At 46.2% G+C, this 16,808-nt stretch overlaps 1 protein-coding gene across 3 annotated transcripts in view; it reads right to left on the minus strand.

Annotated features, from left to right (window-relative positions):
- Window positions 1–16,808, minus strand: part of THSD4 (thrombospondin type 1 domain containing 4) — a 360,765-nt gene that overhangs the window by 286,104 nt on the left and 57,853 nt on the right. For all 3 annotated transcript variants that reach the window (XM_028706820.2, XM_028706824.2, XM_028706822.2), the window contains one exon: window positions 2,702–3,149. In XM_028706820.2, coding sequence (XP_028562653.2) covers window positions 2,702–3,149 — 448 coding nt within the window. The remainder of the gene's footprint in view (window positions 1–2,701; window positions 3,150–16,808) is intronic.

A 16,808-nucleotide genomic window follows, 5' to 3' on the forward strand; every position in this document is an offset into this window, starting at 1 on the left:
ACTTGCTGAGCGGTGCTGCAAATCGTGTCTACGCATGCGCAGATACCAGAAATTGCAACTGCGCATGTCCAGATGCCGGAAATCACTTCTGCACAGGTGCGATTTTCGGCATCTGGGCATGCGCAGAAGCGATTTTCGGCGCTGCAAATATGAGCAGACACGATTTCCAGCATCGCGCTGTGCCAGTCCAGCCCACGGACAATCTCTGTGGGAGTGATCCAGCCCATGGCCGGTAAACCTTGGGATCACCAAATGAAATAGATAGATCAACATCTTATCTCATACTTAGCTATGCAATTCACTCATTCTGCCTTTATCCCTTGCCTTGCCTATGGATCACTCAGATCCATTTATTATTATAATATAATATTGTTATTAATGATAATAATACTGATTTTCAAACATATGAATTGCATTTATATCCCACCTTTCCCTCCAAGGACCTCAAGGTCATATACATGGCTCTACCCCTCCTCACTTAATACCACAACAACCCTGTGGGGTAGGTTGGGCTGAGAGGCAGCAACTGACCCTAGGCCCCCCAGTGAGTGGGGATTTAAATGCTGGTCTCCCAGGTCCTAGTACAACTACTCTAACCACTACATCACATGGCAGCATTCTGTGCATTAAAGAGTCTGGCAGGAACAGGAACCTGAGTTCAAGTTTTTCACCCGGCAGTGAGTTCCAGGACGCTTCACTCCCATGAACATATTCCAAGCTGTATATCTGACTGCTGGCCACACAGTGAACCCAAGGCTCCCATTTCTTTCCCCAGCACAGATGACGGCTTATGTTAGCTGAGATGTTAGCTGAGATGGCTTTAAAAGGGAACCAGGCAAATTAGGAGGACAGACCTTGCAGAGGAGGCTGTTCCATTAGGGCAAATGCAGCCCTGTTCCACCCACTGCAGCCTACCTTCTGTCCTGGACCTTCACGGGATGCCCCTGCGTTTTAGTATTATGAGAGATCCACTTTGTCCACATCAGGCATAGTTTTATATAGCTCTGCAACTCCCACAGAATCATAGAATAATAGAGCTGGAAGGGACCCTGAGGGTCATCTAGTCCAACCCCCTGCAATGCAGGAATCACAACACTGATGACTGGCCATGCTGGCTGGGGCCAGCAGAGCTCCAGGTTCTCCATCTCTGCTCTAGATGTCTTCACATTCTGCTTCTAGGCCTTCCAGAAGCATCCGACTAGCCACAGTTGTATAAACAGGAGAGTGGCTTAAGTGGACCCAGCAGGGCTCTTCCCACACAAGCCTGAGAAAGCCCCGCACGACTCTTGGGTGCTGCGCAAGTGCACTTACACTGCTCATTACAGAGAAGGAAATGATTCCCCTCTTGAGACCCACCTTTACCTCTGGCAAGCCTCAACACTTTCCCTCTAAGTTAGCGACTTTTTTATATATAAAAAAGTTTTGTTTGTTTTAATTATCCCCTTCCCTTCTCGTTTCAAATCCTATCGTATCATGTTTGTAGGTTCTAAGCAATCAGCAAGGACTTACTTGCCCTGGTTTTTCTTTGTAACTTGTACAACACCTAGCACAACTTCAAGCACTTGATCAAAAACACTACAAAACAAGACTTTCTTAACCAACCACCAGTCTCTATTTATTATTAATCACACAAGCTGAAAAATGTAAGCTCAAACTTCACATGCACCAAAGTGTCAGTCACAAGAAAGCAAGTTCTGCCTTAAATGAAAAAACAATAAAAATGTAACGACGAGGAAATGACCTAATGGACCAAAGCAGATTGACTTAATTTGTTATTAATTAACTGCCCCAAGCAGAATCCATAGGGGGAAACGACCCAACACTAGGATTCCAAATAACAGTTCTTTCCCCTTGATAAATTATATTAACCTCATGGAATGTTCCAAATAAAAGAAAAAACTCAGTGTTCTCTGGATGCCAGCGGGGGGCCTCAAAACATTACAGCTAATAAATTAAATTACTGCCCAATTGTATGAACTGGGAGGTCATGTACTATATGGAGAAACACTATAGATTTCCCAGCATCAAAAGCTTGCTCATTTTCCTAGCTTTCTGATTTGGCTTTTGGGAAGTTCCTCTAGGGCCGCCTTCACCATCCTGATGCCCTCCAAAAGTTCTGAACTGCAACTCCCATCAGCCACAGGGAGCAGAGTCAAGCTGCCATGGGCTGATGGGAGTTGTGGTCCAAAACATCTGGAGTGTGTCAGGCTGGCAAAGTCTGAGCAATTGTATTGGTGGGGCAGAAACCAGAAGAATCTAGGAAGAGCCCTGCTGGATGAGGCCAATGGCCCATCGAGCCCAGCATCCCACTCTCACTCTCAAGAAGGATCTTGACTGGCTGGGAGAGATGCCTTGGACTCCAGGGCTGCCCTGCTGTGCGGAACAAGCCCTTCTTGAGATGACCATGTTGTAAGATCCGGACTCTCTCCATCCAAATTCAGGTGAATAAATCATATTTCTTAAAGCTTCAACAGCCCCTGCCGTGTCTTGATTCTCAAAGGCACACAGCCCCTGGGTGAGTGCCTGGACCCCCCTGGAATCTTGCTGCAGCTCAGCAGAGAGCGGGGGTGGCACCCAACTTTTGTAATGAAATTATGCGGGTGGTTCTCGCCCAGCCAAGCAGTTACTACATTCTTTCAGTAGCTCTTCACAGTCCAATGAATCCCGCAAAGATCCTAAAAGCAAAGGGGGCACCACTTACATTTGTGTTGCAGAGTTTGTGCTGCTTATAGGCTCCAGTGCACACGATTGCCGAGGTCCTCTGAGTGGGAGTCTGGCTTTGAACTGCCCTGTGAGCAACAGGAACATGAGAGACCAGCTCTGTGCCACGGAACAAACTCTGAGATGCTGGAAAGGCTTGCAAGTGGGGCCCAGCCTGGGGGTAAACAGAGTCACTTGAAACCTGAGTCCTGGGTGGGGGCCTGGAGTCCTCTTGGTATAAGTTTCCATGGCGAGGCGAAGGGTTAAAAGGGTGAGCAAAAGGGCTCTGAACCGCTGCTGCCCATTGCTGGCTGGCTGTATTCCGGGTTGACTGCCGCTGCCTGCGTGGCTTGTTGGGCTCCTGCCCCGTGTCAGTCTGCAGAGGTAGGATATAGGGCACTTTTCCATAGCCATACTTCCCAGGTCCAATGCGGCTTTTATTTCTGCCTCTGAAGATAAGAGGGGCAGGGTGTGAACATGAACAGGTTAACTCAGCAACAATTGAAAACAAGCATGAATAGTTTCAAGGAGAAGTCCAGGTTAGGGGGATGTCCTAGCATCCTAGCAGGATGTAATGAGGTTGCGAGCCCTGCTCACTCCCCCAGGTCATTGGCTCAGCTCAAAGTGGTGCACCCCAGAGGTTTCTGGAAGTCCCATCATCCCCAACTGCTGCGCATGTGGGCTGTGTCCGATGGAAACTGTAGTCTGGCAACATCTGGAGGGTACCATTTTGGCTGCCCCCAGCTTAGCTGGTGGAAGCAGCTGCCTATGGGAAGCCATCCACCATCTGGCCTTGTTCAAGGTGCTTGTGAGTAACTCTGTGTTGGGTATTCCAGGGTACTGTGGGGATCAAAATGGCTGGTGGCTTCCCACTGCAAGGAATCAGGTAGGTGGCCAGAAGATTTGCAGAAGAAGGGGGGTTTAGCCTAGGCTCTTGGGTCCAGCACCTGCCCCAGGAGAGCAAATGTTGCCGTCTCTCCAGTGCACTTTGAAACCTTTTAACAGCCTAGATGTCCAAGAAAGGACCAGTGCCCAAAACCCTTCCTGCCTCCACCACTGTTACATATCCCTGAAGACTTTGCTTCAACCATGGGACATTGTATTGCTTTAGGTTGCAATAAATTTCCTCCGTGTCAACGGTGGCAGCCAACATGGAGACCTCCAGATGTTGCTCCGGTTTCCAGCATCACTGACCTACTGGCCATGCTGTGGAGGACACCATGTGAGCTACTCCTGATTTAGAAGTCAAGAGGCTTTCGTTCTGCATGAAGATATATTTGGAGGGGAAACACTGTTGTACTACCATAAAATAAATAAACAGCAAATCCTACACACTGCTTGATTGCAGCAAAACCTCTAAGTGGTTTACATGAAATATTAAAATTATCAGCAAAAACAGATTTTAAAAAGTAATTAAAAACATTTAAAATTCAATTTATAAAAACTTAAAAGCAGCCTGCTGCATCAGGCCAGTGGCCCCTCTAGTCCAGCATCCGGTTCTCACAATGGCCAACAGATGCCTGTGGGAAACCAGCAAGCGGGATTCGAACTCAAGGGCACTCACTTGTCATTCAGCTGGTTTTCAGAATCATTGTTACCTCTGGTTCCCTCCAACTTCCAGTTCTTCAGACTGGAGCAAGAAAGAACAAGCAGAGGCTCCATGTTCACAGAAGCGATTATGCAAAGGTTGTGTATGTGATTGTAACACGTAGCTCAGGGGTAGAGCATTTGCCTTGCAAGCAGAAGGTCCCAAGTTCAGTCCCCAGCATCTCCAGGTGGGGCTGGGACAAACGCCTACCTGAGCCCCTGGAGAGCTGCTGCCAGTCAGTGTATGCAGTACTGAGCAAGATGGACCAATGGTCTGGCTCGGTATAAGGGAGCTTCCTATGTTCCTCTTTCACCAGGACTTACTTGACAAATTCTGCTCACTCAGCATACAAAAGGGGTTCAATGGGTAATTAACCCAGCTACTCCCCAAAACCAGCAATTTAAATCCAGCCTTGAAACTGAATGGGAGCCAGAGGAAGCACAGGTGAAACAAGCGCAAACTTCCTATCCCACAATGCAGCAGAGCTCTTTTTATGCCCTGGAAGGAAACATGCACTTGGAGATGATGCCACTATGCCTTCTCCCCTGATGCAAGCAGTGCCTCAGCTAGGGTCTCCTTTGTTCAGAGCCAGCCCCCAACCCCAACTCCCTAAAGCAACACCTTCTTCAGCTAAAACAAAAGCATGGGACAAACATTTCTGATATGCATTTTCAGTAGGAAAGGCAAGCTCCAAGCCTCAGTTCAGAGGCTCTTCCCAAATTCCTTGTCCCGGGAGTGTTTGTTTTCTTACTCACCCTCTCCCATTGCCAGTCAGGGTGCTTGTTACACTGACGTCTTTGAGATCATTTACATAACCTTACAGCATTTGGGGTTTATAATCCATTTCCACCCTTTAAGCATGTATGAACCAGAGTGTTGTTCACCAACCCTAAGAGAAACTGTCACTCAGGACTTGTTCACATGGCTTCGTTTGTTCTTTTGAACAAACTGCAGCAGAGGCACCTTTTTCAATTTTCTGTCATGACATATGGAACTGCCCTGGGCTTGAAAGAGAGGGAGTTAAAATGACAAGGCAAAAATGGGGAATGATGAAAGAAAGAAAATGGCTACCTATGTGGATCAATGGTTCCCAAACCTTGGGGAGGGGGCCCTGCCTATAAAGTCATCCCCAGCACCCCTCCCCCAATAAAAAGCATAATTCAGAATAGTGGTTTGCATGACCCTCTAAGGAAGATAATAACACAATAAAGTTCAAAAGAGTAACAATGAATTGCCCATTTATTCAAAAAACCAGTTAAAACTATTTAGTTTAATTCATTCAACAAAATGTATGAACAATCTAGTGATACCATCTTTTTAAGTCTGGTAGTCAACTGCACAAACCTGCCACCTGCTTGGCCCTTCCTGGTACCCCCCCCCCCCGGGGGGGCAGTACTGTCCAGTTGGGCTGCTCAGATAGCACACAACCCTTTCACTGGCTGCAAATGAGCGAATTCTTTCGGCAGCTGGATACTTGTGAGTCAGGGCCCCACTCCCTGCTTTGTGATGAAATAATTGTTAAGAAATTGGAGTTCTTGTGGAGAATGCACTGAAAAGGATAAACCAAGAACTCTGGCCACAAGTTTCAATGTAAGGATTAATTACTACTCAAGAGTTGAAAAGAAAAAAACGTGTATATTCTGCAAAGAATGACAGTTTAAAGCTAATAGTAAATTTGAACACAACGTGTGAGTACAATGGTTTTAAGATAATAATAAATTTAGATATTAGTATACAATAATATAGTATAAAGGTACATAAAATACCAGTACACAACAATAGTTTTATACAAGTCTCAATGGTAGTCAAAAAGAGTCCATATTATATAAACTCAGAATAAAGAATAAAGAGCCAAAAAGGAGTATCCGGAGTATGAATCAGATGTACGACTCAGTAGTGGTGACCAGGACAGGGCCCTGTTTCGGAGTAAACGCCTTCTTCAGCTGGTAATATCAAATAATATGTCAAAATAAATCAAGGTTCTTCAATTCCATAGATCATAAATATAATAAAGTATATACATTCTAAAGTGAATTAGCACATATCATGATATTTGGTTCCATACCTCGGTTTTTTGAGGACTATAAATCTGTTGGAAGTCTATATCATATCATATAGTTCTTTTATGTTTCTTTTTCAACATGCGTCTAGAAATAAGAATTTACAAGAGTTATTATTTCCAGTCAAATTGTTTTTAAAAACGGACATCAGATGAGTGTTTTCTCACCTTAGATAATTGAATCCAAGTTTTCTTGCGTTTCTCTGTGCGTTTTCTATTAGGGAGTGAGATCATTGTCTTATATATGTGTCTGTGGGGGAGGAGGAGGAGGATAGGCTCTCCCTTCTTAAAGGTGTAAACAGAGAAGAGATTTGAAATCCAAGGTCATCTATAATGGTTTTTTAAAGAAAAGAATTGTAGTCTTGATGTTCATTCAAGCCCTTGGGGGACATCGTTTCAAACAGATGAATATATCGTGCTTCCTGTTGTAACAATAGTCTATCAATATTTCTCCTGGTATATAAATCTACTTTTGGTTTCCAGATAATGAAGAAAACAAAATCATCCTCCGTGTGTTTTTGCTGTATATAATGTTCCACCATTGGGGCTTCTAGCACTCTGTTGCGGATCCGTGATCGATGTTCATTTATGCGTAGTTTGATTGGTCTGGTGCTTTTGCCTATGTATATCTTGTGGCATGAACACATCCATGCATACACGCTATTCTTCGTGTTACAGTTACTAAAGTGTTCAATCTGAAACTTGAAGCCGGTCTGTATGTTGGTGAACTCCTTTACTTGTAGTGCGTATTTGCATACATTGCAACTACCACATTTGTAGTGGCCTTTAGTTGATGCTTCCGGGTATGTAAGTTGGTCCGATTTCACCAAATAATTCCTCAGTGATTTTGTTCTTTTTAGACCAATTATAGGTGGTTTTTGACATCCTGGGATGTTGGATAGCAAATGCCAATGTTTATATATGAGTTTCTTAATGCTAGAAGTATGTGGTGTAAATTGCAGTGATGTGCAAATACGATCTTCTCTGGGTTTATCCGAGGTTTTTATAGCAAGAAGGTCTTTCCTGTTTTTCACTTCCGCTCTATCTTGAGCTGCAGTAAGAGTCCGTGATGTGTATCCTCGTTGTAATAAGGACTGTGTGAGTTGATAGGCCGCTATTTTATAGTCATGTTGGAACGATGCATTTCTTTTTAGTCTTAAGTACTGTCCATACGGTAAGTTATTCAATAAATGTGGAGCGTGAAAGGATGAAGCGTGTAATAATGAATTTCGATCGGTTGGTTTATGGTATGGGCGGATCTTAAGTTGTTGAGAGTGATCTTTAAAGACTGTGACATCCAGAAAATTAACTGATGTATCATGAATGGTACCAGACAACTCCCTAATAGAAAACGCCTTGTTGATCATAACGCCTTGAAGACAATATCCTGATAATTATATATAAAACAATTTTTTAAAATGTTAACTACATCACAGCACTAATAGTAATATATTTTTTCCAGAGAATGTGGCTGAAACAACCCACTTTATATTTCATGTGTGTGTTTTCATTTTCATTCAGTTCATTCTCTTAGCTTTTTCTTGTTCCTTTGTGTTATTTTATGTGCATGTTCTTGCTTAAATGAATAAAAAGATTTTTTTTAAAGTTTTTAAAAACAGTACATCAACTCAGGCAAATTTTAAAGTGGGGCATTAGCTTTGAAGCAATCATTAGAAGGCAAGCTTCTGTTTAACATATCACATGTTTAAAGAGGAGAATGTCATGACATTCAACATCTCCTGAGGCTTTCAGGTTTACTGGACTTATCTGAAGTGGAGGACTATCTCGCTGATAAAATGCAAGGCTGCTGATATCTTTCCTCTAACTAAGAACCACTTTTGTCCTGTAGTTTAGTTTATTTATTTTCCAATGCTTGATCTCTCAGAGGAGGTGTAACCAGCTGGAAGCAATGAGAACCACCATGATCACCAGAAACCAGATTAAGGCCACGTTCACACCATACATTTAAAGCACCAGGATACATTTTTTTAATACTGTCAAAGCTTCCCTCAAAGAATTCTGGGACCTGTAGTTTGTTAAGGGTGCTGTGAGTTGTTAGGAGACACCTCCCTCTCCCATTCCCTCAAAGAGCCACAAGGCCAAGAATCATAAAATCACAGCTGCAGAGTTGGGAAGACCCAACTAGCCCGACCCGTGACGAGGATCTGATTGGCCAGTCTGGAACCACTCTGGAAATAGGGGCAATGAATGGGGGTCACTTTTGGCAATGGGATGTTTCCCATTAGCCACCTCCCCTAGCTCAGATTCCAAACTTTCATTTCTCTTTTTTAAAAGTCTCTATATAAAGCAACAATTATGGTGCTGGAGGAGACTCTTGAGAGTCCCATGGACTGCAAGAAGATCAAACCGATCCATTCTTAAGGAAATTAGCCCTGAGTGCTCACTGGAAGGACAGATCCTGAAGCTGAGGCTCCAAGACTTTGGCCACCTCATGAGAAGAGAAGACTCCCTGGAAAAGACCCTGATGTTGGGAAAGATGGAGGACACAAGGAGAAGGGGACGACAGAGGACGAGATGGTGGGACAGTGTTCTCGAAGCTACAAACATGAGTTGGACCAAACTGCGGAAGGCAGTGGAAGACAGGAGTGCCTGGCGTGCTCTGGTCCAGGGGGTCACGAAGAGTCGGACACGACTGAACGACTAAACAGCAACAACAAATATAAAGCAACCCAAGACATTTTGCTGTCTAAGATGAAAGAATAGATCCCTAGCCACCTGAAAGGGACCAAGCAGGCAACTGCATCTTTCTTCAACACCGGTGACACAGCCACATCTTTTGCAGCACCAGAGGGCAGCTCTGTCCTCCAGCTCCACATACACCCAGCCTTCGCTTCCTCATTCAGCCTCTTCTCCAACCTGCTGCCCGCCAGAAGTTATGAATTACAGCTCCCATCAGCCCTAGTCAGAACAACCCTTTCTTTTTAACTCAGACCTTATTTCATGTTGGGAAAGATTCTAAGTGGGTTGTTTTAGTTTTTAAAATATTTGCACATTTCCCTGCCTGTCCTCATGCAAATGCAGCCCGTTATCTCCTTATTGCTGGTGGGATTGCAATCCATCACCACCCCTAGTAAATTAGGTTCACAGGTGGGAGATACTTGTTGGTCCAGATCTGTCACTTCCCCCAGCCAACAGAGATGGCCTAGCTAAACAACATGCAAAGACCACGACTGGGTGTCCCAGGAGCATGCTAACCTGTGCTCCGAAGCCTTGGGGATAGCTGCCTGAAGCCTTCTGAGCTTCAGCGCAAGTTCCTGCTGCACTCCAGAGGCTTCAGGTTCCTTTTGCTGAAGCCGGGAGAGTCTTGCTCCGAAGGCTTCAGGCGGCTATCCCTGAAGCCTGGAGAGCGAGAGGGGTCGGTGCGCACCGACCCCTGTTGCTCTCCAGGCTTCAGCGATGGCAACGCAAAGTCTCCGGAGCGCGGAGGGAGCACTCCCTCTGCGCTTTGGAGGCTTCGCGTTGCTATTGCTGAAGCCAAGGAACCTGCATTCACTCCATAGGACGCACACACATTTCCCCTTAATTTTTGGAGGGGAAAAAGTGTGTCCTATAGAGCGAAAAATACGATAATGGTAATCCAGGAACACCAGAGGTTGACACCTGCCCTGCATCCTGCTTCCTGAACCTGCAGGCCCAAATGACTACTGGCCACTACTTTCAGTCCAATGAAATTACTTTCAATTCAGAACCAATGTGGTGTAGTGGTTAGAGTGTCAGCCTAGGACCTGCATTCAAATCACCACTTGGCCATGAAGCTCACTGGGTGTGACCTTGGGCCAGTCACTGGCTCTCAACCTAACCTACTTCACAGGGTTGTTGTAAGGATTAAATGAGGTTGGGAAGAACCTTGAGATCCTTGGAGGGAAAGGTGGGATATAGATGCAATAAATAAACAAAAAAACCTGATACATAGTTCAGTAGCAGAAAGGAATCCTTGATTATGTGAAATGTGGAAGAAGCAAACACCTCAGTGGAAGAAAAGGCTCAGCAGCCATCTATATAACTCAGGTGAGCATCACTGCCTCCCTGTCAGTGAAAAAGTTAGTTAGTAAGTAAGTAAGGAAGGAAGGAAGGAAGGAAGGAAGGAAGGAAGGAAGGAAAGGCATATCCTGTTCAAAGTAATGGTAATTATGTAAAGGTTTGGAAATAAATCAAAAAAGATTTGCAAATTTGAGGTAGAATGCAATTGTCATTGTTGGGTAAAATTTCAGTTATAAAAATAAATATACTCCCAAAGAAAGCCTACTTTGCTGCCTCCATTGCATCCTCATTATGTCATCTGGCAGAGCTTTTCCAGGCCTTTTACAGGCTGGCCCAAAGGAGATGGGAGAACCAAGAGTAGCTCGCTGTGACTCATTTGCAAGGCATTTTGAGGATAAGATCACTTGCATCCACCAAGACCTTGACTCTGCTGTTATAGTAGATGTATCTCATGGGATGTCCAGAGCACAGTCTAGTTCTGTTGTGCTGGATGAGTTTCCGTTGGTAAGGCTCAAGGATGTGGCCAAGGTGCTCGGATCAGTCAGAGCGACCACTTGCACTCTAGACCCTTGTCCCTCCTGGCTGATAAAAACCAGCAGGGAGGGAACAGCTGGCTGGGTCAGGGCCTCTTTACAAGAGGGGGTGGTCCCCACCTGTTTGAAGGAGGCAGTGCTAAAACCACTCCTTAAGAAACCTTGCCTGGATTCAGAAAAACTAACTACTGGCCATTTGCTAATCTCCCTTTCCTGGGCAAGGTTCTGGAGCAAGTGGTTGCAGACCAGATCCACACACTTTTGGAAGAAACTGATTTTCTGAAACCATTTCAATTGGGGTTTAGGTCCGGTTTTGGCACAGAAACTGCTTTGGTTGCCCTGTATGATGACCTCTGTCAAGAGAGAGACAAGGGGAACATGTCCCTGTTAATTCTTCTCGACCTCTCAGCGGCTTTTGATACCATCGACCATGGCATCCTTCTGGAGCAACTCTCCAAACTAGGGATGGGTGGCACCGCTTTGCAGTGGTTCCAGTCCTACTTGGATGGTTGTTCCTAGAGGGTGTTACTTGGGGAATGCTTTTCAGCCCCATGGAACCTTCAAGGTGGGGTTCTGCAGTGCTCAATCCTATCCCCCACGATGTTTAATATCTACATGAAACCACTGGGTGGTGTTATCTGGAGGTTTGGAGTATGTTGTCAGCAGTACGCTGATGACACTCAGCTCTATTTCTCCTTGACATCTGCAGGTGAGGCAGTGGAAGTGCTGGACCAGTCTTGGCAGTGGACTTGATGAGAGCCAAGAAACAGAAGCCCAATCCAGATAAGACTGAGGCTCTGTTGGTGGGGGGTTCCCTAAACCAGATGGGTGGGAGGTCGCCTGCTCTTGATGGGGTTATGTTTCCTCTGAAGGAGTTCGTAGCCTGAGGGTCCTCCTAGATCCTTTGCAGGTGGCCTCAGTGGCCCAGAGTGCCTTCCATCAGCTTCAGCCGGTGGCCCATCTACATCCCTATCTGGACAGGGAGAGCTAACTACTGTTGTCTATGCTCTGCTAACCTCAAGGTTAGATTACTGCAGTGTGTTGTACGTAGGGCTGCCTCTGAAGACAGTTCAGAAACTTCAGCTACTGCAGAATTCAGCGGCCAGGTTGCTCACCGGAGCAAGACAGTTTGAGCATATGACATCGATCCTGGTCCGACTGCACTGGCTACCGATTAGTTTCCGGGTGTCATGGACAACCATGAGGAGCAGGCTTAAGGGGGGGGGGGGCAGCCAGGCAAAAGTGGAAGAGGGAGACATGCCTTTTTCTCAGACAGTTGAAAGCCGTGGGCTAAAAAACCCCTTCTCAGAAAGGAATGCGCCTTATCAAGGTAGTGAGAGCGGGCTGGAAGAAAGCCAACTCTCTGCTTGGAGGGGGGGATTCTTTCTCAGAGGAAGGGGAGGCAGCTAACCCTGTGAGCCCAAGGTCTTGACGAATGGCAAGGGTCAGAGACATGTGTCGACCCCAGAAGCAGAAGGGCAGGAGATTCCATGTTTCCTGCTGGGGGAGGGAATCAAGTTCAGACGTTTCAACGGAACTACGATGTATAGTCGCTAGAGAACGCAGCTCCGAGAATAATTGGCTGTAGACAAAAAATCTTCTTGTAATTACTACCACTGCTTGCTGTTTCTCCATGCCGGCAGCCTGCCTACTCCTGATACCAGGCCCAATTCAAAATGATGGTTTTGACCTATAAAGTCTTAAACGGCTCAGGACCACAGTACCTCAAGGACCGCTTCTTTACATATGAACCTACCCGGACTCTGAGATCATCTTCTGAGGCCTTTCTTTGTGTGCCTCAGAAACTATGGGAACAATTATGGAAAGTAAATATAAGGTTTACAGCATGCTACACGCTAAGAGTAGGGACACGGGTGGCGCTGTGTGTTAAACCACAGAGCCTAGGACTTGCCGATCAGAAGGTCGGCGGTTCGAATCCTCGTGACAGGGTGAGCTCCCGTTGCTCAGTCCCTGCTCCTGCCAACCTAGCAGTTCGAAAGCACGTCAAACTGCAAGTAGATAAATAGGTACCGCTCCAGTGGGAAGGTAAATGGTGTTTCCGTGCGCTGCTCTGGTTCACCAGAAGTGGCTTAGTCATGCTGGCCACATGACCCGGAAGCTGTACACCCTTGGCCAATAAAGCGAGATGAGCGCCGTAACCCCAGAGTTGGCCACGACTGGACCTAATGGTCAGGGGTCCCTTTACCTTTACCTTTACCCGCTAAGAGTAAGCTTCACGAAGATGATGCACAGGTGGTATTTGATGTCCAATACTAGCAAAAATGTCAAAATCAACAAAGGGCAACTGTTGGAAATGCAAGGTAGCAGAGGGAACTTTTTACCACAAGTGGTGGTCATGCAGCATAATTAAAATTTATTAGGAAATTATCCATAATAAACTTCTTCTCTTTTTTTGAAGAAAAAAAATCCTTTTCTAAAAATCCAGAAGCATTTTTGCTGGGGTTAATAACAACAGAAGTTACTAAAAAAAGGACTCTGTTCCTATATGCAACAACTGCCGTACATGTGTCATTAGCACAAAAATGGAAAAAAAGGAAGGTACCAAGAAAGGAAGAATGGCATATTAAACTATTAGAATATGCAGAGCTAGCAGGGATGACCACTAGCATAAGAAATCAAAATGATAAAAGATATAAGGAGGACTGGGTATTTTGCACTGAATATATGAAGAAGTTTTATAAGCAGAGTGGGAAGCCTGCCAGCAGGACCCAAGACAAGAGCAGCTCTCTCCCCTCCGGGGGTTTCCAGCATCCGGCCTTCGCAAGCAGGGCTGCCTCCGACGTGGAGGCAAAGCCTGGGCACTGAAAGCTGCCTCCTCCTCCACGATCCTGTCCCTTTCTCTGTTAAAGCCACCCAGCTTGGTGTCTGCCACGGCCTCCTGTGGGAGCCAGTTCCATCACTGAACTATGCCCAGCATGACCAAGTCCTTTCTTTTTTCTATCCCTGAGTGTGAGAGTTACGAGGGAGAGAAAAACTTCTCCCCACCCACTTTCTCCATGCGCTGCACTTTGGTGAATCATCTCTTAGGGCTATAAAGGGAGGAGGATTAAAAATTGTGGGAAGTTGAGAGATAAATACTTTTAAAGGTAAGGAGTTAAGGTTTGTTTATTGTCTCATTTATTTCCAGTCTTTTCTCCAAGGAGCTCAAGGCAGCATACCTGGCCCCCTCTCCTCTTATTTTAACCTCACAACTTCACCGCCTCTATTGCATCTGCGGAAAACAGCAGCAGGAGACTCTTTCAGGTGGTTCACAATTTAGCGGAACCAACTGCTACATCGGGGCCCAGTATGGGCCACATGATCTCCTGCAATGATTTTGCAAAGTTTTTTTGCAGATAAAGTCACTCAGATTCAGAAGGAGGTAGACTCCACCGTGGGAGCAGAGCCGGGGCGGGAGAGTGCTAGAGTCCTGTCTAGTCAAGTTGCAAGGGATCAGTTCCAATCTGTTACCCTCGAGGATGTGGACAGGCTGCTTGGACGAGTGAAACCAACCACCTGTCTCCTTGATCCTTGCCCATCCTGGCTTATAAAAGCTAGCTGGGAAGGGCTGGGCGATGGGCTTTGTGGGGTGGTGAATGCTTCCCTCTGTGAGGGAGCCTTCCCACACCCGCTGAAAGAGGCGGTTATTAAACCGCTTCTTAAAAAACCATCTTTAGATGCGGCCACGATGGCCATTTATCGCCCAGTCTCAAATCTTCCATTCTTGGGCAAGGTGATTGAGCGAGTGGTTGCTGAACAACTCCAGGCGCGCCTGGAAGAAGCGGACCATTTGGATCCCTTCCAATCGGGATTCAGGCCTCATCATGGGACTGAAACTGCCTTGGTCGCACTGGCTGATGATCTCCGGCGGGCTAGGGACAAAGGTGAGAGCTGTTTCCTAGTTCTGCTGGATCTCTCAGCGGCGTTTGATACCATCGACCATAACATCCTTCTGGACCATCTAGAGGGGCTGGGAGCTGGGGGCACTGTCATACAGTGGTTCTGCTCCTTCCTCCTGGGCCGTGTTCAGAAAGTGGTAGGGGGGGATGAGTGTTCAGACCCTTGGGCTCTCACTTGTGGGGTGCCTCAGGGTTCTGTCCTCTCCCCCGTGCTTTTCAACATCTACATGCAGCCGCTGGGAGAGATCATCAGGGGGTTTGGGCTGGGTGTTCATCAGTATGCGGATGATACCCAGCTCTACCTCTCTTTCAAATCAGAACCAATGAAGGCGGTGAAGGTCCTGTGTGGAGGCGGTTGGAGGATGGATGGCGGCTAACAGATTGAGGCTGAATCCTGACAAGACAGAAGTACTGTTTTGGGGGGACAGGAGGCGGGCAGGTGTGGAGGACTCCCTAGTCCTGAATGGGGTAACTGGGCCCCTGAAGGACCAGGTGCACAGCCTGGGAGCCATTCTGGACTCACAGCTGTCCATGGAGGTGCAAGTCAATTCTGTTTCCAGGGCAGCTGTCTACTAGCTCCATCTGGTAAGCAGGTTGAGACCCTATCTGCCCGCAGACTGCCTCGCCAGAGTGGTGCATGCTCTGATTATCTCCCGCTTGGACTGCTGCATTGCGCTCTACATTGGGCTACCTTTGAAGGTGACCCGGAAACTACAACTAATCCAGAAGGCGGCAGCTAGACTGGTGACTGGGAGCGGCCGCCAAGACCACATAACACCGGTTTTGAAAGACCTACATTGGCTTCCAGTACGTTTCCGAGCACAATTCAAAGTGTTGGTGCTGACCTTTAAAGCCCTAAATGGCCTCGGTCCAGTATACGTGAAGGAGCGTCTCCACCCCCATCGTTCTGCCCGGACACTGAGGTCCAGCTCCGAGGGCCTTCTGGCGGTTCCCTCGCTGCAAGAAGCCAAGTTACAGGGAACCAGGCAGAGGGCCTTCTCGGTGGTGGTGCCCTCCCTGTGGAACACCCTCCCACCAGATGTCAAAGAGAACAACAACTACCAGACTTTTAGAAGACATCTGAAGGCATTCCTGTTTAGGGAAGCTTTTAATGTTTGATGTATTACAGTATTTTAATATTTTTTTGGAAGCCACCCATAGTTGCTGGGGAAGCCCAGTCAGGTGGGCGGGGTATAATTAATTTATTTATTGTTGTTGTTGTTGTTGTTGTTGTTGTTACAACAACAATCCTGTGAGGTAGGTTAGGCTGAGAGACTATGACTGGCCACCTAGTGGACTTCATGGCTGAGTGAGGATTCGAACCCTGGTCTCTCAACAACACGTTAACTCCTAGAGCACGCTGTAACTTTTAAACACCACCCCAAAGCCTTCAAAATGACCTGTGAAATACAATGAAATACAAAAAAAGAACAAAAACACACATCAGTCAATAAGAATTATTATTGTTAATATTAGACTTATTAGGAGGGGGAGCCAGCAACAGAAGGGTTCTGACTGGAAGATGCTCTTGATCTAGAAGATCCTGCCTTATGGCAAAATATGGCAGTAGACCACCAATTAATCCCTTTTCAATTAAGTGGGCATTTGTAGCACTACAAACCAAATTTAAAATGGCTTAGAATAAAACACTACATTTGAGATCAGACAGTTAAAGTGACAGCACATTCTTCCTTCCTAGAACAGAAACATTTCCAGGGCAAGACAAGACCGTCTTAGTTAAGCACGAAGGATGAGGGGCAGTAGCAGACCTGGTGGCTGGTGGTGTTACACATATAGCATTTCTATACCAGTTTTACTATCTTGGCGTCCCACAAAGAAGCCAGGCAAGTACCGGCTGTTTGCAAACACAACATCAAAATAAGAGTATCCATTGATTTTTCTCACGCCAGGTAATCCCAGCGTTCTTTCACAATCAAAGTATAAATGGTAGAGATACATTTGAAACAAATTGGATGCTACTCAGTCAGTCTGCACTCAACCCTCCCATCTTATTTCAAGATCTTTTA

Source organism: Podarcis muralis, chromosome 14, assembly GCF_964188315.1.
Source record: "Podarcis muralis chromosome 14, rPodMur119.hap1.1, whole genome shotgun sequence".
In the NCBI taxonomy this organism is placed as follows: Eukaryota; Metazoa; Chordata; class Lepidosauria; order Squamata; family Lacertidae; genus Podarcis; species Podarcis muralis.